General features: G+C 34.5%; 1 protein-coding gene across 2 annotated transcripts in view; it reads right to left on the bottom strand.

Moving 5' to 3' along the window:
- The window catches only part of LOC131842522 (protein prickle-like), a 583535-nt gene that overhangs the window by 151343 nt on the left and 407164 nt on the right, over positions 1-25028 (bottom strand). For both annotated transcript variants that reach the window (XM_059191084.1, XM_059191093.1), the window contains one exon: positions 7335-7839. In XM_059191084.1, coding sequence (XP_059047067.1) covers positions 7335-7839 — 505 coding nt within the window. The remainder of the gene's footprint in view (positions 1-7334; positions 7840-25028) is intronic.

Raw genomic sequence — 25028 nt, 5'->3', positions numbered from 1 at the left:
TTATTTTTGCCTATATATGTTAATTTAATAACACAATGAATACTAACTGAGTAAATAAACTAACTAGAATATAAATACGGTACATACACCAAAATAACATTTTTTACAATTTTTTTCTCTCTGTCTGTTTGTTCCGGCTAATCTCCGAAATGGCTGGACAAATTTTGACGGGACTTTTATTGGCAGGTAGCTGATGTAATAAAGAGTAATTTAGGCTCCTTTTATTTTAGGAAAATAAAGTTAATATCCACGCGGACGAAGTCGCGGGAACAGCTAGTCTAAAATAAGAAGTGTGCTTAAATAGGTTCGAGTGTTTGATGAATCCCGCCCACCCTGGGGGCGACAGCTCGGGGCGGGAGCGCGGGGCGCGTGGCGAGTTCATGAGACGGGCCCCCGAGGGGCATTTTAATTTTTTGCTCGACTGCCTCTATCCCCAACTCCTTAATACTTTATTTTTGCTGTAATTATAAATACCAAGCCGGTATTTGGTATTCAGAGCAGTTTTATTGCTTTTGCGGTGGGAATTAAGAAAACTGTTCTATTTACCGACTTCGAAAGGAAGGGACTACAAATACGACTCGAAATTTTGTTATACATATTCATATTATATATGTATATCAAATGATATTTGTGACAAATTTGTTACAATGACTAACTAATCAAGTATAAACAATAGAGTTTGTGTTTTTTTTTAATGTATTAAGGTCAACAAACAGTAACACATTGTCAAATGGTTTTAGGCTATTTTGTTGCAATGTTTTAACAAATGTATCACCCACTACGTTGACCACTAAGGGATGACGGCCTAGGTAGTCTAGAGGTTTAGCACACCGCTTTACGATGGTCGCGGGTTCGATTCCTCGCACGGCAGAAACATTTGTATTCATGAGTATAATTGTTTGTATCGGTCTGGGTGTTTTCTATGTATAATATGTATATATTTACCAAAAAAATGTATCTATGTATTTATATCAGTACCCATAACACAGCTCTGCTTAGCTAGGGACTAGATGGCGCTGTGTGAATTATTATTATTATTATTATATTATACTAGCTACTCGCCCCGGCTTCGCCTGGGTTTTCATGTACTATATATATTAACCTTCCTCTAGAATCACTCTATCTATTTAAAAAAAATCAAAATCCATTGTGTATTTTTAAATATTTAAGCTTAACACAGCTTTGCTTAGCTAGGGACTAGATGGCGCTGTGCGAATTGTCCTGAGATATCTCTATAATATCTCAGGACATATTATTGTTATAATTCAGTACTAAATAATCCTGTTAAAGTAATTTAATGAAATTGGTTACATTTTTAATGCATTGTATATTTGTTTAGTTCCTTAGAATTCTAAATATAACTCTGCCATGCCATGCCTGCATTGTTTTTATTATAAGAAAATATACTTTTCTAGGTATCTTTTCTTATAATAAAAACAATAAGAGAGGACAATAAATAATGCTATAATACCGGAGGGACACTGGGCCTTCATTGCCGTCGTATTTAATAAGTGTGGCTAATGAAATTGGTACGTGTTCAGCATCTATTACTTTTGCTTTGTTTACTTCAGCCTAACTTTAGTACTAATATTTACTACTAATAATAATAATAAAAACATAACATTGTCCGTAAAAAAAAGAACAGATAATTACAAAAAAGAAAGAAAAATATGCGAACAAATGCGGCCGTATCGCTGAAAGCGATTGATCTAATATCTTACTATTAAAGAAGAATAGAAAATCATTTATTCAAATAAACTTACATTGAAGCACTTTTTAACAGTCATAACATTTTTTTTTAATGTACCGCTCATTCGGATTCCTGTCTCATCACAAGAAGAACAAGCAAGAAACTTGTGTGTTGCTCTTTTAAATAATTTTATTCTTACTTACAATTTAAGTTTAAGTGTGTGAATACAAACCACCGATTAGCACTAATTCAATGAAATAATTATTAGGTCCTTACATATGAAATTGGCGTTTTGTAATTTATGTATGTTGTTTTTTTAGTAAAGGGATCAATGTACTACCTATGAGATGGCAAAAGTGTATAGATAGCAATGGGATATACTTTGATTAATAAAATCTAAATATATATAACTCAAAGGTGACTGACTGACTGACATTGTGTTCTATCAACGCACAGCCCAAACCACTGGACGGATCGGGCTGAAATTTGGCAAGCAGATAGATATTATGACGTAGGCATCCGCTAAGAAAGGATTTTGATTAATTCAACCCCCAAGGGGATAAAATAGGGGATGAAAGTTTGTATGAAACTTTCTCAATTTTAAACCGATCGGGTTGAGACTTTGCATGCACAGAGCTACTATGACTTAGGCATCCCCTAAGAAAGCATTTTGATAAATTCCACCCCTAAGGGGATAAATTAACGCGAGCGTAGTCGCGGCCAAAAGCTAGTATATTATATTTTGAAAAAATCGACTTTAGGTTACTCCCTTACAAAACGCCAATTTCTTAATGTAGGACTTAATATTACCACAGATAACATAATATTACATACAGATACCCCATCCCATACAAGAAAATGGTTCCTTCCTAACTCGGGCTATTCTTCGGGCTATTTTATTTCGCCACCGTAGCCGCTAGATGTCGCTAGATCTGAAGCAGTTCGGATTACTAGTGGGTGCTTAGTAACAAAGCATGAAAATAGATGGCAGTCAATTCTGTCTACATGACATCTGTTTTGCAAAGATATGTATATAATAGATATGTAGGTAACTGTATCGTGTACCTCATTAGGGACGATTCAAGATTCAATGTAAATGTGTAGGTATAATATCGTTAGCCGACACTCTGCAGATATGGCTTATGTGCCAATGTATATACCTATTATGTTATGGTTTATATTACATTCCATGCCTATTTTTTTGATATGTTGTAACGCGTCTGCGCTATACGTATAGCCTGATTTTGATACGTTTATACTCGTACGTATCAAAATCGGGCTATACGATTTTTTATTTCAATCGTTATATGTATGAGACTGATTTTAGCTACAATTAATTTACTGGTATATACCTCATGTATTCTACGATGTACCCCTCTTTTCCCTAATGAGAATTCCGCTATATCTTATATATAAATTTTGTATCACAGTGTTAGTTGCCATATTTCTCCCACATTTTGATGAAATTTGATATGTATACTTGCCAGGTCTGAGGTAGGGTTGTTATCTATTTTTTATACCCCTAAGTCATAGGGGTGGCCTACCCCGAAAAAATATTTTTTTGTATTATGGACAATTTTTTATTTATTTATAATGTTACATTGAAAATACATACACGCCTAAATTTTCACCCGTCTTTCACCAACCCCTATTTTTAATAGCGATATTCTTACAAATATTAAAATTCTAAGGTAACTCAGTCTGTCTGTTTGTCTCGCTTTCACGCCAAAACTACTGAATTGATTTAATTGAAATTTGGTAGACAGATAATGTAGACCCTGAGAAAGGCTACTTTTTAATGCGAAAAAGTATTGAAAGGGGAAATGAAAGGCTATAGATAGATGAATTTATAGATGATAGCAATATATAGCAACAATAAGTTTATTTGCGGACAACGTTATAATTTTAATTTTCATACTGCTTTCTTGATATATGATAGCGTAGCGGCTTTTGTATTGATTGCCGCATGCATCCTTATGTAAAGTGCGAATACTGTAACTACCATATAGTAATTTTTGTAGCTGTGACGTGGTCGTGTGGAATGAGTAGTCATGCTCACTAAAATGTCCAGACATGTGGCGGCGTGGTGGGCCGGGTCAATGGGCTCCCTAAAATATGGTCGAGCGCAGTGATGGCTGGCTCATCCGTCATACTCGTGAACGAGTGCTGCTTGTAGGGACTGGTCTGCTCTTATCACTACGACTGATTTAATCTTATTGCATGATTATATTTGACCCAAAAAATTAGTGCTTGTTGGTAGTTTGTATTCACACGTTTCGACTTTTAAATGTAAACTTACAAGGATTATTTAAAAGAGCAACACACAAGTTTCTTGCTATTCTTCTTGTGATGAGACAGCTTTCCGAACGAGTGGTAGATAAAAAACAAATTGTTATGACTATTCAAAAGTGCTTAAATTAAGTTTATTTGAATAAATGATTTTCTATTCTATTCTATTCTATATGAGGATATCGTAATTTTTAAAGTCAGATCTTGTAAGATTAAGTGAACAGGGTCGGTCTAGGTTTTTCATTATTAGAAATGTGTAACGGGGTAACACGTTATTTAGTGCGAAATTGTGTATATTACAATAAAATTTAACGAGAAAATATTATAATGATGTCACTGGGACACTCATTGCCTTACTACTATATCGTCCGTTAGTCGCGAACTTTCTGGAAACACGAGAGGCGCGCTCCTATTGGTCGGTCGGCGCGGTTACCGCGCGTGAGTAGATGAGGTAGACGAGTCTCACGGCGCCGCAGCGTAAGTACTTACTATACATACGTAGCATACATATAGGTGTTACAAATGTTTTTATTACGAGTAATATTACTCTGTTATCTAAGCAAGTAATGTGTGCTTATTTTGAACTTGATAACATTCTGAATTACTCGTATATCTTTTAATATTTTTAGCGGTATAAACCAGGTTATGTACTACTACTAGTATTGTTAGTGAGGGATAAAGTTGATGAACAAAAATAAAACAATATTCGTATTAAAAATATGTTCATCTAATATTTTTGGCATTATTTTTAAGTTTCTTCCAAATACAAGGGGTCTGACATGGGGTGTTATGTACCTACATTAAAAGATACTTTTTGAAATGTATGTACCTACATTAAAATATAATTTTTGAAATGTATGAGATGTATGAAAGAAATGTATGTACCTACATTAAAAGATAATTTTTGACATGTATGAAATGTATGAAAGAAATGTATGTACCTACATTAAAATATAATTTTTGAAATGTATGCACCGTACAATAACAATACACGTTAAACATCATACCACAGAGTCATACGCAAGTTAAAAACAAACTGCTATGATATTAATGAGAAAGGAAAATCAACTTTATGGTATTCGAGTTAGGGTCGATTTCTCTCTTTTTTTTTTAAATACTATTTTAATCTTACCAGTTGCCAGTATTCGAAGACAGCTACGATTCGTACTCGATATTTTAAATTATTATGTAATCGATTTTTCAGTACAAATGTAAATAACCAACGACACTAATAATGTACTACTATATTCCGTTCTTTGAAACGGAACACTGCTATAATACAAAATAATGAAAATTTACTGTTCACAACGACTCATTAAAAGCATCATCGAATAATGCGCTGTAATAAAATCCTGTTATCGATTATTCAAAAAAATCGATAATACATGTATTTATTTTTAATATGACAACACTTCATACATAAGTATTATTGGAAATAGTAGGTATTACTTGCTTGTTCGGCTATTTTTAATTTACTTAAAAAATTTTTATATGTTTAATATACAATAATAATATATTAAGTGCTTATTATTGGAAAATATAAAAAAGACATTTAATTAGGCCGATACAAATGACGACAATGCCATCTATGAAAGCATTTTGAAAACATTGAGCCCCATATTAGCACTGATTAAAGTGTAATTAAGTACTGGAAAATAACAAAATGAGTAAATATATGAAAATTACTTTTCTAAACGCATTATTTCATTTTAACATGTATATATAACTTTTTAAAAATTGCAATGATTAAACATTTTTGAAAACACAGTTTTGTTTTTAAAACGTTTGCAAAACTATGAAGAATTCCATCGATACCAATCACGCCATCTATATGCAACTTTTAGCAATAATAATGGCTACTTCTTCATTGAGTGCCACTGATATTACGAACGCGAAAGTTTATGAGTATGGATCGCTGTTTGATGCTCTTTCACGTAAAAATGGATGGATTTTAATGAAACTTTGCAATAATATAGCTCATACATGGCCTTCTGTACATAAAAACATTATCTATCTATCTAACGAGAGCAGGTGATATCTGCCATCGTGTTTTATTTTACCATACCCACAATTTGTGAAACCGTCAACTAAATTACCAACTGCGCTGGCAACAGTAGGTAATAAATACAATTTTATAGAACATACCATCGTAAACACGACTGTTAATGTAATTTACTGTTTTCCCATGTGTTTTAATATTAAACGTATACGTTTTATGGCGCAGTGGATCATTACGCTCCCTACAACTGAGGTGTTTAGAAGAATCCGTTTGAAATCTCCCAACTTGTTACAGTAATAACAATCTTGTAATAAAATGTAAATTAACATTGTATTACACCATACATGTAATTTATAACTAAATTCCTGGCGAACATACTAGTTGTATACCACGGTGATGACTGGTATTCGGGTAAAATATGCTGACCAAATTCGTGATGCAATTTATTTGCATGTTAAATTTTTTAAAGATTGTTTAGCAGTTTAGTTGTAAATAAAAAGTAATAAATAGGCAGATAGATATGTATTACATACTATCTGTGCCCGCGGTTTTACCCTCATGATATTTATAGCCTATATGTTATTCTGATGTATAAGCTATATTACTGCAAAGTTTCATCAAAATAACAATGATTTATATCTTCATTACAGACTGCTAGATGGCGCTGAAAGGTATGGTAGGAAAATGTTGATATATTATTCTTTTGTTTTTTAAATAAAAATATCCTATGTTAATTCTAATACTTGCAAGAACATGTGTACAAAATTTCATGAAGATCGGTTCAGTAGTTTTTGCGTGAAAGCGTAATAATTATCAACATTCCTACTTTCAATTTTATAACATTAGTAAGGATTAAGATGTAGCCAGCAGCATGAATAGGATAGAATAGAATAGAATAGAAAATCATTTACCAAATAAACTTAATTTAAGCACTTTTGAATAGTCATAACAATTTTTTTTATCTACCGCTTATTCGGAAAGCTGTCTCATCATAAGAAGAGAGAGCAAGAAACTTGCGTGTTGCTCTTTTAAATAATCCTTGTAAGTTTACATTTACAAGTCGAAACGTGTGAATACAAACTACCAACTAGCACAATTTTTTTTGTGTCAAATATATATATATATATACAATAAGATTAAATCAGTCGTAGTGATAAGAGCAGACCAGTCTCTACAAGCAGCACTCGTTCACGAGTATGACGAGTATGACATGCTTTGCAAACTGACATATTTGATGAGATTTGGTAGTGAAAACACGATAAACGCGCAAAAATTAATACTTTATCTACGTAAAAAGGGTCAAAACTCAAAACCCTAAATCAATGACGTATGAATAATAATGAGTTTAAAACTTACTTGTTCTGGTCTTAATCCAGGCGGGACCCAAGTATACTCCTCCAAAGCACACCCTGAGTCATCATCAGACTGTGAATGTCTGTGGGGATCGCCAGGCTTCATCAATCTCTCAGCATGCTCCAACAACCCCCTGAACTTCCCCTGGGGAACGGGATGGGGTGATAACGACATGGCTGATTGGGGAGATTGTGGAGATTGATGATTGTGACCGGGCTGGTTGATTTGTGACACGCTGTGACTGTGCAGAAGGTTATACTCTGGGTAAGTTTGATTCTGAGCTGGTTGGTGTCTCCGAAAGTTTGGGTATGAGTACGGGTGGGGGGAATTCGATTGGCTAGGTACTGAGGAGCCGCTGTGGCTCGGTTGTGGTGATGGAAGGGAGGGCAAGAGTCTTGAAGAGTTGATCGGTGATGATGGCGCTGGAGGCGGTGGTGATGACGTCTGCTCGTGGAGTGGCGGTGGGGAGGAGCCAGTGGGTGACACGACACAGTTTCTGCAGACGGGCCTGGAAAGAAAAAAATCATTATATTACTATGTACCTAAGAATTACTTTTTTGCGTATAGGCTATACACACACCACGTGTTTTTTATGTGTATGATAATGGAATGGTGCACCCGCCTGCGCTAACGGTTTACGCTGGCGGGGCACCAGTGGAGGATGAACATGAGATCAGGTCAGTTAAATTCTCTAAAATTTTCAATAATCAATCCTTATATACTACTTACATACTAAGTACATTATTCATCCTTATATGAGTGTATAATACATGTATATGTAAAATGTCTGTCTAAATATATGTAACTCAAAGGTGAGTAAAGGTGACTGACATACATAGTGATCTATCAACGCACAGCCCAAACCACTAGACGGATCGAGCTGATATTTGGCATGCAGGCAGATGTTATGATGTAGGCATCCGCTAAAAAAGGATTTTGATTAATTCTACCCCCAAGGAGATAAAATAGGGGTTGAAAGTTTGTATGAAACTTTGTCAATTTTAAACCAATCAGGCTGGGACTTTGCATGCATAAAGCTACTATGACGTAGGTATCCCCTAAGAAAGTATTTTGATAAATTCCACCCCTACGGGGATAAATTAACGCGAGTGAACCCGCGAGCCAATGCTAGTGTAAAATAAACGCGTTCTATTAATAAATATATTATTAGTATGTTTATAATTGAAAACTAATAATAATCAATAGACGGGATGCGTTTGCATATGTATTAGATGTTTGTACGCCATGTAGATAGTGGGGCGCGGCAGAGGAAAGTTCGCGGTGTCAGACTGGTTTCTTGTATTACCCGCAAATGAACGCCAGGGACGGATTCGTACCATTGCAAAAGTTAAGGGCCGTATATGTTTTTCTTTAGTCTGACATTAGTCATTAAAAAAAAAATCGTACCATTGCAAAAGTTAAGGGCAGTATTTGTTTTTCTTTTTTTTCTTTAGTCTGGCATTAATCATTAAAAAAAATCGTACCATTGCAAAAGTTAAGGGCAGTATTTGTTTTTCTTTTTTTTCTTTAGTCTGGCATTAATCATTAAAAAAAAATCGTACCATTGCAAAAGTTAAGGGCAGTATTTGTTTTTCTTTTTTTTCTTTAGTCTGATATTAGTCATTAAAAAAAAATCGTACCATTGGAAAAGTTAAGGGCAGTATTTGTTTTTCTTTTTTTTCTTTAGTCTGACATTAGTCATTAAAAAAAAAAAATCGTACCATTGCAAAAGTTAAGGGCAGTATTTATTTTTATTCTTTTTCTTTAGTCTGACATTAGTCATTAAAAAAAAAGTATGTACTTATGTATTGAAAACATGTACGATATTTATTTGAAAAGAAAACGAGCTGAGTTTTCGCATCTCGGTATCATACCGAACTGACTAGATTCGACTTATCATAAGAGTCTGTAATAGACCTACATGAATAAAGATATGTTGAATTTGAAATAGAAATAGAAATATTATTTATTCTTAATATAATTTATAACTTAATATAAGCACTTTTGAATAGTCAAGTTTTTTTATTCATTTGAAAATTTGAATTTGAAACAAAGATTGAGTGCGTAGCGGTTTCTATGTTGATTGTTGCATGCCTAATCCTTGTTTATATATATCTACATGTACCTACATCTACATGTATATAAATTATGTTTTTTGCTGCCACTTCTATTTATTAAAACATTAATATATTTTGCATTCGTATAAGTAAAGTATTTGAGATAGTTGACTCGGTGGTCTAGCGGTTTAGCACACAGATTTGCTTCCGATGTGCGGGTTCGATTCCTCGCACAGTGCAAAACATTTGTATTCATGAGTATTGTATAAGTAGAGTATTTAAGATGACGGCCTCGGTGGTCTAGCAGCTTAGCACTCCGATTTACTTCGGATGGTCGCGGGTTCGATTCCTCGGACGGTGCTAACCTCCGCGAGGCGGGTGTACCATACTATTATCATTCATTACTATGTAACTCTATGAACTATGGGCTTTTATGGCCCTAAATAATTGTGGTCCAGCCCTGTTCAGTCGATTACATGCATAGGCTGCCGTACCAATAAAATTAACTTTATTGACTTGACGCCGGACCAGCTTTTATAACGACACCGGATTCGAACTGAGGACTGTTCAGTTTACTGTTAACATTTAGTAACATGAGATTTCGGCGCACCTGCAATTATATACACAGGTATGTAATAAGTTTTCTGTATTAAATATAAAAAGGAAGCTTTAAATTCTAAGTTAATCATACTTTTGAGAGATAAAAGTAATCTATAACCCCATGTGTTACTAAATATAAAAAAGAAATTACTCAGCTTGGAAAAATAGTTCAAAATCGGATCATTTCAGAGATTAAACAAACAGACACAGACAAAAATCAAAAATAATATTTTAGTTTTGAATATTCATACGATGCACTATTTCAATATGACAAACAGACACTCCAGTTTGATAATGAAATGGTGCACCCGCCTGCGCTAACGGTTTACGCTGGCGGGGCACCAGTGGAGGATGATAAGATGAGCATAAGGTCAAAGTATTTTGACAATAGAGATAAATTCACCAGGAATTTATCACAATGGCTTCCAGAGAGGACCGCGTGGAGGCCAATCTTGATATATTGCTAGCAATGTATCAAGGTAGGTCCACATTTTTAAAAATTCCAAAGTCACTGCAGATCGCTAGTTTGTTAATGTTCAATAATTTACAATAGATTATAAACAAATTTATATATAAACCTAAAACCTAAACATAAATGAAGAAAACGATCGTCAGAGTTAGTTCAGCAGAAATATTTCATTACATACTAAAGTCAAGTCTTCTCGTCGTCGCTACCACAAAGCCTTAAGACTAAGGTTTATAACCAGTGCGTCCTACCTGTTATACACATACGGTGCCGAAACGTGGATACTGACGATACGACTGGTCCACCAACTCAAAGTCGCTCAACGAGCTATGGAAAGAGCTATGCTTGGAGTTTCTCTGAGGGATCAAATCCGTAACGAAATAATTCGCCAGAGAACTAAGGTCACGGACATAGCTCTTCGTATTTGCAAGTTGAAGTGGCAGTGAGCTGTCATATCTGTCGTAGAACCGATGCTCGCTGGAGTAGGCGTGATCTAGAGTGGAGACCGCGAATTGGCAAACGTAGTGTAGGACGCCCCGCAGCTGGGTGGAGCGACATATATAGGGTTGCGGGTAAAAAATGGAAGAGAAGAGCTGAAGATCGTGCCCAGTGGCGTGCCTTGGGAGAGGCCTATGTCCAGCAGTGGACTGCAGTGGGCTGATGATGATACATACTAAAAATTGAGAACCCATCCTTATTGAAGTCGGTCAAAAACAAACCACAATGAGTCAGCTAACCCGTCGCGACGTCGGCGGCTGCGGGCGGCCGCGGAGCCCGATCTCACGATTCGATACAATCGACCAGATTGAATCGATACATCACTCGATTGAATGTAATTGCTCAACGGATGCACAAGAGCATCCGTTAAAAACTATAAGGAATACCACTGTGAGGTTAATACCGATTCGTTTTACATTTTATTGTTTTATCGATGTTCGGTAATCTTTCCCATCTCACAAAGTATATTGCCGACTGCCGACTGATTTGATGGTGTTGTAAAAAATTTACGATGACCTCTTGTTCGTTCTAGAATGAATCTTATACATCATAATGTCTTCTACACCAATTTATATTATACGGGTAACCGCACATGCAGTATGCAAGTATGCAGGATACTGTGCAATACACATTTGCCTACACCTGCATTTCACCTCATTATATGACAGCCTCGGTGGTCTAGTGGTTTAGCATACCGCTTTACTATCCGATGGTCGCGGGTTCGATTCCTCGGACGGTGCAAACATTTGTATTCATGACTATATATATATGGGTACTAGATAATTTGAATCAGTTATCTAGTACCCATAACACAAACCCATATAAAAGTATTTTTTTTCGTAAATACATACACAGAAAACACCCAGACCGATACAAACAATCATACTCATGAATACAAATGTTTGCACCGTGCGAGGAATCGAACCCGTGACCATCGGAAGTGTGCTTAACCGCTAGATAACCGAGGCCGTGAAATCTTTCGTCAAAATTACTAGAAAGTAATTAAATTAACTAAATGATTGTTATAATTCAAGTCGGCAGGTTGTAAGTGACAAATTGGCCCCACGAACATAGCGGTCGGGTACAAGGTGACCATTTATTGTTTGATTCAAAATGGGACATTGGTTTATATAGGTTCAGGTTTATTAGGTCAGTTAATAAAAAAAAACTTTTTTAAAGTTAGCTTAATAATTTTATAAAATACTACCTCTGCCCGCGGTTTCATTCGTGTTAAATTTCAATGAAAAACCTATGTGTTAATCAATAATAAATAAAAAGTTTCATCAAAATCCGTTCAGTAGATTATGCGCGAAAAAGTAACAAATATCTATACACAGAAACTTTCGTGTTTATAATAGTATTAAGATACTCGATACAAGTACAAATTTGCATTTCTTTTTATAACGTAGGAGACAAGCGAGCATACGGCTCACCTAATGGTAAGTGATTGCTTTAATAAATGTGATAATTTTAAGCAAGAATGAAATTCTTCATATTTGATGATGATGATGATGATCATGATTTTTTATATTCATCTTTATTATCAACGTCAAAACGTCGGTTTTTCTACCAAGATTTTCGCGGGGTCTTCGAAAACGGGACAATTTTGCGTCCCAAAGTTCATTCCGGGGGCACGGGGACTTGAAATTAGAGATGTGCCAACTCGTGATAAACATGACTCGAGTTAACTCGAGTTGAAATTCAGATAACTCGAGTTGATTCGACTCGAGTTACCTGGAATAAACAGTTTTTTTATTTAATTTTTCGAACAATTATAATGTTTGGGCCGCAGCTGGCCTTGAGCTTTACAGAACCGTAGGTGGCGAGTAGAAATGGCACTTCAAGAAATGGGACTTCATGGCCGCGGCAGGACTTATGGAGTGCAAGCATGGCAGCAGGTAACAACTATTTGACTGCTATTTTTTTAATATGATTCGATAACGAGCGGAGCGAAATGAATCGGAGCATTTTTTACATTTCAAATTCAAAATATCTTTATTCATGTAGGTCTATTACAGACTCTTATGATATGTCAAATCTACCGTCAGTTCGGAATGATATCGAGATGAGAAGAACTGACAAGAAACTCAGCTCGTATTTTTTTCAAATAATAGTGGAACATGTTTATAATAATACATAGTCATTAAAATTCAAATTTGGGAGAATAGAGTGACCACCAGCATATGGTATTGCAAAAAACAAAAAAAAATAATCAGTGTTCGCAACCTAAACAAACAAGTCCCCATAAGCAGCACCCGTTCACGAGTATGACGGATGAGCCAGCCATCATTGCACTCAACCATATTTGAGGGAGCACATCGACCCGGCCCACCACGCCGCCACAAGTTTGAACTTTATAGCGAGCATGACTGTTTCAAGTTACTCCACTACTTCAATTATATTATTTACAGCATAAACTGTACCGATCACAGTTTTCACCCATTACAATAATAAATTTATACCTCTATATATATATATACATCTATTCACTGGCGATTCGAAAAAAACCGAGGAATTTCCTCTAAGTCCCGGCATTTATAAAAATATACTATGGTATAATAGACATTTATAACAAGTGAAAATCATTTCAGATTGGTTTTCATAACATTCATTGTCATTCTTCCAACTCGAGTTGGCAGAATTCAACTCGAGTTAACTCGAATTCAGCGCAACTCGAGTTAACTCGAGTTGACACATGTCTACTTGAAATTATAAAAAGGTACAGTCCTGTCCAAAACGGGACATCTGGTCACTTTAGGTATTTATGACACCGGCCACGCGGAGGGTTATAAAAATTTATTTCGACACATTTTTACGATAGCCTGATAGTTCACTATCGAAACGTGGGCAGATTTGACTTGTAAAGTTTTAGTTGTCTAATTGGATATTGTAAAGAGTTTTACAACTTGTTACCTACCATACGACCTCGATGGTTTAGCGGTCTAGCACACCGCTTTACGTCCGATGGTCGTGGGTTCGATTCCTCGCACGGCATATACATTTCTATTCATGAGTATAATTGTTTGTATCGGTCTGGGTGTTTTCTATGTATTTATATAGTATATACTAGCTGTCTCGGCAAACGTTGTTTTGCATATAAATTAATAACGCTATAAAAAAAATAGGGGTTGATGATAGAAGAGTCAAAAAAATAAAAACTTAAAATTTTGTCTAATAAATAAAAAAGAAATTTTAGGGATGGACTACCCCTAACATTTAGGGGGATGAAAAATAGATGTTGGCCGATTCTCAGTTAATGATAGAAGGGTGACAATTTAGGATTGTATGTATTTTTGTATGTTGTATCATAAAAAAATAAAAACTAAAAATTTTGTATTTATATAGTTCTCAGTATATTTATATGTATCTTTCGGATTTACGAAAATATATAAGATTTATATGTATGTATTTACGAAAAAAAATATCTATGTATTTGTATCTGTTGTCTAGCACCCATAACACAAGCGTAAGCTAGCTTACCTTGGGTCTAGATGGCGCTGTGTGAATTGTCATGAGATTATTATTATTATAGAAACTTGAGTGAAATAAATCACACTTGACCAGAAAATAGTTAGTTAGGAATCTGTCCATATATATATTGACTGACATTCAAATATGTTATATTGGAATGTCAGTCAATTCAGTCAGTTATATAAATTCAAGACATCTGTTAAATCATATTTACTGAGCAAAGCCTATTACTCACTAAACGATTACTTGAATGACGAGCGTGCATGGCAATAGTTGTTCATGCACGGGATTTTCATTTAATGTTAGACATAGACACCTATATAAATATACAATGTAAATGAACTGGCTGCAGTAATTCAATTGAGTTTCTTGCCAGTTCTTCTCAATTGGATCTATATACCGAACTAGACAGTAGGAAAAAAAAATTATAATGTAAACAACTTGACCTTCATAAGCGGCTAAAATGTCCTAAAAAAATAGGAAGTGGTTTAGAAGGGTGAAAATTTAGGGTTGTATGTATTTTTTAATGACACGATAAAAAATAAAAAATAAATAATGTTAGGGGTGGACAACCCTTATCACTTAGGGGTATGAAAAATAGATAGTAGCCGATTCTCAGACCTACTGAACATGCCTACAAAATTTCATAAAAATCGGTCAGTCCGTTCCGGAGGAGTATGGTAACTAACATTGTGATACGAGAATTTTATATGTAAGATTTATTTCTATTGATTAGTACTATAAACATTATAATAACATTGCCATTAACTTCGACATGCTTTCTCTGAGATTGACTTATCACGATAATTAAACGGATATTGAATCTTGGATACGGAGCTATGCGGTCGGACTTTCTAACCGCTAAGGTGTTATGTACGTACTATAACATATATATAAATATGATACTTGGGAATATTACTTTCTGAGAGGTTACAACAACAATAATAAGATCCCTGGACAATTCACACAGCGCCATCTAGTTCAAAGCTAAGCTGAAATAGAAATAGAAATAATCTTTATTTACATAAACTTAATATAAGCACTTTTGAATAGTTAAGTTTTTTTATTCTACCGCTTATTCGGAATGCAGACTCCTCACAAGAAGAATGAGCAAGAAACTTGTGTTTTGCTCTTTTAAATAAACATTGATTTAATTATATTTAATTAATAACAAGGATTAGGCATGCGACAATCAACAGAGACACCGCTACGCACTTAATCTCTGTTCAATCAGATAACATTGTCAGCGCTATGAATTTTAAGTTAGATATTTTAGTTACACAGCCTCGGTGGTCTACTGGTTTAGCACACCGCTTTACTATCCGATGGTTGTGGGTTCAATTCCTCGCACGGTACAAACATTTGTATTCATGAGTATGATTGTTTGTATCGGTCTGGGTGTTTTGAATTGTTCATAATAAATATTAAAAGAATTTTAGGTGCATTATAATTTTTATTATTTCACATAATGTAATTGTTAAACTTCTTTTTTCTTCTTTTATCTGACTAGCTGACCTGGCGTCCCGAATAGCAGAATAAGTAGTACAAAAACTAAAAAATCAAAGAATCGACAGTTTTGCGGTACGAAGTTCGACACGTCAGCTAGTTGTTCATAAAGTATTAAAATAATAATGAATCGACAGTTTGAATTTCCAAGGGTCAGGTAGTTGTTCATAAAGCATTAAAAAAAAATTATCGACAGTTTGAATTGCGAAGGGTACGCTAGTTGTTCATAAAGTATTAAAAAAAAATTAATCGACAGTTTGAAGGGTAAGCTAGTTGTTCATAAAGCATTAAAAAAATAAATGACAGTTTAAATTTCAAAGTGTCAGCTAATTGTTCATAATGTATTAAAAATAATGTTGAATCGACAGTTTGAATTTCGAAGGGTCAGCTAGTTGTTCATAAAGTATTAAAAAAAAATGAATGACAGTTTGAATTTCAAAGGGTCAGCTAATTGTTCATAAAGTATTAAAAAAAATAACAATAATGAATCGACAGTTTGAATTTCGAAGGGTCAACTATTTCTGCATTTATATTTCTGCATTTTTAATTTGTAAACTTTATTTCTATTTACAAAAGGTATCTCATGTATGCTATGTGTTTGTAATTGTTGATAAAAACATTTATCTATCTATCTAAAAAATAAAAAGATAGTAATGAATCCACTGTTTGAATTTCGACGGGTCAGCTATTGTTCCTAAAAATATCATTACGAGTATGGTTGATTTGGATCTCTTCACTTGTGGGGCACAATTAAATAAAAATGGTAAATCAATAACCATGCTCCTTTATCTGTGGCATTCAGAGTAACCTGAAACGGAACGGCAGAGGCCAGAGCCGAAATAATCTTTCGTTTATGCATGAGTGGGCTACAACCACATAGGATGTGTAGTGGCGTTTCCTCTTCAGTTTGGCAGAATCTGCAGATTTTTGTCGTGCATAGGCTTAGTGTCGCCATTAATTTGCAGTGTCCTGTGAGGGCCCTAGTCATCATGCATATGTTGTTTTTACTCAACAGCAGTAGTCTATTGGAGTATTTGTTCGAGTAGCCCGATATTACTGCTTCTGAATGTGTCAATCCTGGCATTTCTTGCCAGTGATTCAGTGCTTCTCGTTTAGTTATATTGAACAGGGCCTAAGTCAGCACAATGACTAGTGGTTTTAAAAGTTGATTTTCTAGAATATTCATGATTTATTCATGAAGCGACATTAGTCAAATCAGTTGTCGCGTACTGTTTTGGACATTGTTTTTATTACTGACATCTTGTAGTAATGGTTGCTCATGTGAATTTTAAATAATTGACCTCTATCCTAGTGGATGGGTTTTTTTTATGGATGATAATGTAATGGTACACGTGCCTGCATTAATGGTGTACGATAGGGCACCAGGTAGGGATGACTTTATAAGGATGAATATCCGAATCCGAACTATCCCATCATGGCGTTTCGACTAGGTTGAGACACGTCGAAAGAGGTACGAATAATTTTATGGTAAACTAGCTACACCCGCGACTTCGTCCGCGTGGATTTTAACATTAATTTTCTAAAATAAAAGTAGCCTAAGTTACTCCTTACTACATCAGCTACCTGCCAAACAGTCTCGTCAAAATCGGTTCAGCCATTTCCGAGATTAGCGGGAACAAACAGACCGACAGACAGATAGATAAAAATTGTATAAAATTATATTTTGGTGTATGTACTCTATTTATATTCATATGCATGTAGTAAAAACAGTTATTTCAATACTACAAACAGACACTCCAGACGGGACGTTTTTTGGCAGGTAGCTGATGTAATAGAGTAATTTAGGCTACTTTTATTTTAGTAAAATAAAGTTAAATTTCACGCGGACGAAGTCGCAGGAACAGCCAGTTTACCATAAAATTAGTCGTGTTAACTATATTAATAACTAAATGTGTTCTAATTCACTTCTAACATCCATCTGAATCTGTTTTTGGCTTTTTATTTTCTATGTACAGAAATACGATCTCTAGAGTTTTATTATATTTATAAATGCTTCAGTACGTTTGCGTACAACCTCCTTCGTCAACACATTACGAATTTAAATCACATACTTTCATGTGATTACTGCCGGTAACATTATAAAAAAAGAATCATCACAACCTTGCGATGCATGTTTAGCAGTCAGCGTTAACAAACATTCCCACGCGCGTCGCGAGTTGGTGCGCGCGCGCATACTAAACTGCCGTCTTATGTGCATTGAAAGGTCAGTAGCTTTTGATGTGATAGTTCATGTGGAAAATAGCGGATCTAAGTATAGAAGTGGTTGCCCAGTGGTCGAATTTTAACCATAAATAATTTAACATTCAGTAAGAAGAGTATAAATCTGCCTAAAAAAAGATTTAAACATCATATAAACACTTCCTTTTCAAAAAAGCTTACTATAAAATTTAAGAATTCGTTAACGATAATAATGTTTTTATAGAAAAACTTAAAATCCATAGCGCTGACAATATTATCTTAATACATTAATAATGAGTGCGTAGCGATTTCTATGTTGATTACCGCATGCCTCTTACTTGTTATACTGTAATTATTTATATAAAAATAATCTATTCAAAAGAGCAACACACAAGTTTCTTGCTCATTCTTCTTGTGATGAATCTGCATTCCGAATGAGTGGTAGAATCAAAATATGACTATTCAAAAGTGCTTGTAATGAGTTTATTTGAATAAAGATTATTTCTATTTCTGAGCTCTTCTCTCAACATTAGATTTAAACTTAGATCTAAGGCGTTATTGGTACATAAGGCACCTAATGCAAATAGTGGGAAGGTCTACATCCACGGCACTAACCTTGAAGTAGACTTCATATAACATAATAGTACATTTAATTAAACTCATTTTTATTAAGGATGAGTTTAATTAAATTTTAACATTAATTAATTGGTAACATTAAGATTGTTGAGTGAATATGTCGCTGCACGCGATCGCACCACCACTGGGCTGCTACTGAAAATCAGTGTTTTGCAAATTGTTCACTGAGTAGCTCAACCCTTTCGTATCCCTGTGGCATCTAATATGTATTTTAATGTTTATTTTATGTGGAAGTTAAAGTATTATGTGTTGTTTTTTTTATAATTATTTACTATTCTTATGTGTTATTTGAATTTTGTTTGCACTCTGTTTGTTATCGGGATACGAATAAAGATTTTTATCTATCTATCTATCTATCTATCTACATTATTCGCTAATATATAAATTTATTTGAATAAAGGATTTTCTATTGTATGTTTGTTTTATTCACCATCCACCACCCTCTGTCTGTTCTCCTCTACTTGAATGTTGTGTGGAAGAGATCCCTTAACTGATACGACGTCCTCCTTTTGTACCTACTTCATCATCATCATCATCGCAGCCCGGAAGACGTCCACTGCTGGACATAGGCCTCCCCCAAAGATCTCCACGACGATCGGTCCTGTGCTACTCGCATCCAATGCCTTCCAGCGATCTTGACCAGATCGTCGGTCCACCTTGCTGGAGGCCTTCCCACGCTGCGTCTTCCGGTCCGTGGTCGCCACTCGAGGACTTTACTGCCCCAACGGCCATCTGTCCTACGAGCTGTGTGCCCTGCCCATTGCCACTTCAAAGTCGCAATTCTTCGGGCTATGTCGGTCACTCTGGTTCTTCTGCGGATCTCCTCATGTACCTACTTACTTACTTACATACTTTATAAATAGTTTTTTTTTGTATTATTGTATTTTTTTAATAAATTTTAGAATAAATATAGAAAAATGTACAAGAATTCCATGGAAAAATTTACTTTCTTTTAAGTAAATTACTAAGAATGTTTAATTAATTCAAATTACTAGATACTAATCAATAATTAACCATAAACATAATAACACTTTCTAATACAATCTCACGGGCACAAACAATGCTCAAATCATTTGAAACTTTCATTATAATTCTGTATTATTTAGTGTTGTAACTAGTTGTTGGTTAATAACCGTTATTTATTAACGTCGAGTAACCGTTATCAGTGAGAGTGATTCTTAATGTAACAGTTGTAACGTGATATCTTTTTGTTTAACTGTCATAGTTTAATTGTGTATGTGATTATTCCCACACTGTAAGCGCGGCGTATCAAAAAAATTGTTAGTTTTATTTTTATGCTGTGTTTCCACCAAATTGCGATTGTTACTAATTTTATTGTGTAGTAAACCAAGTAGAGGATCTGCGTCTGCGGAATATCTCAGACGCAAATCCTCTAGTTCTGCTTAGTGAATGGATTTATTTTGTTTAATTCCTCTACCATTAGTATGTGTGAGACCACAAATATTCAGTGCGGAAACCTGACCACCGACATTGAAAATCGACTTGTAAACACTAATTGCGTATAAACCTTAAGAGTTTATTCTCTTATCTTAGAAATGACGATTACCTACGTATAATTTATGATTTAATTATTTAAAAATAATAATTACTTTCCTTCAACTTCCGTTTTCCGTTTGTTGTCAATGACGAAAAACGTTAATGCATATTGTTCCGTATTCCGAACCTCCTTAGTCTAAGCAGGTTGTATCACTTGCTTGTTGTATGGCTTGCTTACTGGAGCAAAGGCCGCTCGGTAATACTGGCCACATATAAAAACATGTGGCCACTTAAATTTCAAAAAAAGAATAATAAAACAATTGAAAATAAGAACTGGAATTAAAAGGACGCTCCGTATTTCTATCTATAGAAAACAAGATAATTAAGGAAATATTTAACACAATATAATTGTTTTTGATGAAAATATACACTGTAGAGTGCGTGGCCACTAAACAGTACTACACATCGGGACGTTCCTGAGCAAAGGTGAGTAAGTTTGGTGTTACATTGCTTACTTTGGGGTGTTCGGAGTGTGGAAGACGTTCTTCCAGGTCGAAATCGTATTTTTACTTCCTTTTCCATTAATTATTTTCTTTTCAATAAATACAGACCACTCTCTCTTTTATATATTAATTTATAAGGATTCGTAATTCAACATATATACATACAATGAAGAAAAACTACTCACTCTGGGCTTTATTAATTAATATATGAAAAAAAAAATGGTCCCCAAATATAGAATTACTTCTTAAGTTAAGTTACTATTGCCGTTAGTTTTTTTAAGAAGGTATCTCGTCCTAAGAGCGCGTTTACGGAGACTGACAGTATCTATTGTCGAATAATGATATTTTTTTATTTCGGACTACTCTAATGATTGCTGCAGCTGGCCTTTACAGCTTCACCAGACGATACAAGTGCAGATGGCAATCCAAACCCGCGGAAGGACTTATGGAGCGGCTGATGGCTAACTCCCGCCTGACGGATACGACTTTAGTCTGAGAACACCGCTGGGGATTCGAACCTCGGTTCAGGCTGTTGTAATTTCGATAGTTTTGAATTGGATAGAGATCCATCAGACGAGACTATCAGTAACGTATGACATGACACAAGGCACTAATCTTACACGGCTTTTTAAAAAAATAGTTAAGATTTGAAGATTGACAAGATTGACATGATTATTAACATGATGTCTAGTAAAACTTACAATACAATGGAGACTGTGAATAGAACAAGTCGCGAACACTTGTAAGAGTTAAATTAATCAAGATGGTCTACAAATTGTATGGGAAAATTACCAAATTAAACGTACGCTCTACCAACTGGAACACTAAATGAATAAACGAATAACAGTAAAGTAACAGGTAAGAAAGAACATACGAAATAGAACTCAAGCCAAGTCGTCTGGCCTACGTAATAATAGACTAAAACAGGCTCTTGTGAGGAATAACTCATATTTATGAGACAATGAATGAGGCATACATTAATATGTTAATAAAAATGTCAAATTCAGATATATAAACCATAATAAAATACATAAAATAAGTCATCACATGATAGCTGATAAAAATAAAATAAAGATAAAGATAAAATATATAAAAATCTTACCCTGGTCAAGATATTAGGTATTAAAAAAGCTAAAATATAAACCTGTATGATCAATACAACCTACAAATGAATGTAAGAATGAAAAAAAAAACAAATGATCAATACAACCTTGTTGCTAAAAATGTTGACTATTCCTCTGTTTCATTTCTGGAATATAGCCCTTGTGGCCTTTAATTTATAATAATAATTTAAAGTCTACATAAGTTTAGAAAAACATTGCTCGTTTCTCACAACCAAAAATTTTAAGAAAATCTTTTGGAACAACTTTTATCTGTACCGAAAAAAATTACTAAGCTTTTTGGCAATTAGTTTCAAAAGTATGCTTATTAAATATAGATTCATGACGGGCAAATCGTTAAGCAAAGAATGAATCATATAGAAAGAAAGAAAGACAAAAGAAAGGAAGCATACATTTATAAAAACTATTAATAAAAATTTGTTTAATAACATCGCCAAACGTAAACATACAAAAAATTTAATCAAATTAAGAATAACATCTATTTCAGTTAAAAATAGCATTCATGATTGGACTAACATAGACGAAACCGTCAATACAAATAGCGATTCTGCAGAAAAAACTATTTTGCAGCATTTTGTTGAATCGGAGAATACCGATAATCGTTCATTCGATGTAATCATTTAATCATTCAACCTCGAAATAGAAACATGTTTAGAGATGTGTCAACTCGAGTTACTAACCCGAGTTAACTCGAGTTCCGCATAATTCGAGTTAACTCGAGTTCAATTCTGCCAACTCGAGTTGGAAGAATTCAACTGGTAAATGAATGAATCAAGTGAAAGAGCGAGAGCATGATTCTGTCATCGAACCGACAATGACATGAAATTTTCTGATCATTTCATATCATACAATTTTCACTCGTCACAAATATTTCAGTATTGATTTAAGGTTGTTATTATTTTTTTTTCGCATATTCGTCCGATTATGTTATCATTAAAATGCTTATGCGTTCTATAAGTCCTTCTGCGGCTTTAAAGTGCCATTTCTACTCGCCCCCTATAGTTCGGTGAAGATTTCAAGGCTAGCTGCGCCCAAAAACATTAGAATTAATATAAAAAAACCTTTTTACTCCAGGTAACTCGAGTTACCTGAATTTAAACTCGAGTTAACTCGAGTCATGTTTATTACGAGTTAGCACATCTCTAAATATATTTACTACACGAACACATTTCTCGCTTTACGTTTTTCCCTCATTTTAATCCATTACACTGATTAAAATTGGAGAAAAACGAATTTATTCCATTATAGCTTTACAAAGAGTTTATTCAGCTTCACTATTAAACGAGTCAGTCACTTTATTATCGAATGGTTAATTAATGTTTTTACCATCAACAATGTCATAGACCTTCAAATTGACAAAAAAAATGTAAAGTTTCGGTATATAATTAACAACTTTATTATCATCATGAGAAATATATTAAACTAGCCAATCGCCTCGGCTACGCGCGGGTGTTCATGTACTACATATATATATATAAACCTTCCTCTTCAATCACTCTATCTATTAAAAAAACCGCTTCAAAATCCGTTGCGTAGTTTTAAAGGTTTAAGCATACATAGGGACGGATATTGACTTTGTTTTATATGTAATGATGATTGGTACAAGGTACTAAATATTTTAGAAACAAGTTTGCAGTCCTTTGTTAGTAATTTGCGAATGTGGCTTTGTAGGAATGGGGGCGAAATCTGTCTTTATTGGTATACATATAAAATGGTCATAAATTTCAAGCCGCTTTTCGTGTTTCCCTTATTTTAATCAAACAATCATACGCATCGAACCCGCTACCATCGGAAGTAAAGCAGTGTGCTAAGTGCTGTCATACGTCTATATACATGTAGAACCTAGACCCAGATCGACACAAATGTCGGTCTGGGTGTTTTCTCTGTATACAGGTATTTACGAACAAAAATATATTTATATTTGTATCAGTTATTTATTTATTTATTTATTTATTTATTAGAAAACCAACAGCTTACAATCTAATACATTAATCAAAAGTACATATCTAGAGAAAGCCAATAACAGGTTTTCAGTGAATTAGCAAAAGAAAATAAAACAGAACGTGGCAAACAGAATAAGGATTAATTTAAAAGTACAAATCAAATATTATAAATTTCACAATATATAAAACTAATAGAACAATTTTAAGAATAACTTTAAGAATTACAAATATTATAATAGTATCTGAATTAGATACTATTTATTTATATTATTAGTCACTTGTGTGTGTGTGTTTCTGTAAGAAAGAAAGTGTGTGCATGTGTATAATTAAAGTGTATGAAGATAACTATAAGTTGTGATTAAGAATATGAATGAGTTTCGTTTTATATGTGTTTTTAGAATAATATCTAAAGGGGTCTACGTCTTTAAAGTATTTATTATACGTCGACATTATACGAGAAAATTTAGAATTTATTTTTAATTTAGTATCCTTAACACAAGCTTTAGCTATATATCACGGGGAGTGTTCTGAGGAATTGTTCGGATTAATACCAGCTGCTGAGTTTCACCACCGTACCACCCGCCAGAAACTGAAATACCATCCTGATCATCTGGATGAATGCCGGTCTTCCACAGTGCGGTTTTCTAGAAACTTTTTGCCACGCACAACCACATTGTGGAATCACCTTCCAGCAATGGTATTTCCGAACCGATACGATATTGAAACCTTCAAGAAAAGAGCTTATTCCTTTTTAAAAGGCCGACAACGTACTTGCAATTCCTCTGGTGTTGTGGGTGCTCATGGGCGGCGGTAATCACTTACCATCAGGTGAGCCGCATGGTCGTTTATAGCTAGCTAGCTTAACTTGGGTCTAGATGGCGCTGTGTGAACTGTCCTGTGAGTGTGTCCTGATTATTATACTTGTGTAAAACTTCAAAACGTTACTTTAAAAGCTACTGTAACTTTTTAATATCATCCAGAAAACCTTTGCTCATTTCAATTTTCAATCTAGCAACATTAATTACAAGTGCTGGCAACTAACTATTAGTAACAACTACGGAAACGGTTAACCGACGATTAACAGAATTAACTTATTAACAGGTATTAAGTTTTCCTGCCTGCGGCGGCAATCTTGATGGTACAAGTGATGAGAGGTCGCGATATTACGCACGAATCAATTATATTAATGGCCATTAGATT

This window comes from Achroia grisella, unplaced genomic scaffold (assembly GCF_030625045.1).
Source record: "Achroia grisella isolate CSIRO2021 unplaced genomic scaffold, CSIRO_AGI_Agris_v1 utg1080, whole genome shotgun sequence".
Taxonomy (NCBI): Eukaryota; Metazoa; Arthropoda; class Insecta; order Lepidoptera; family Pyralidae; genus Achroia; species Achroia grisella.
The sequence above is the reverse complement of the archived record's forward strand: the minus strand, read 5'-3'. Positions and strand labels throughout refer to the sequence as shown.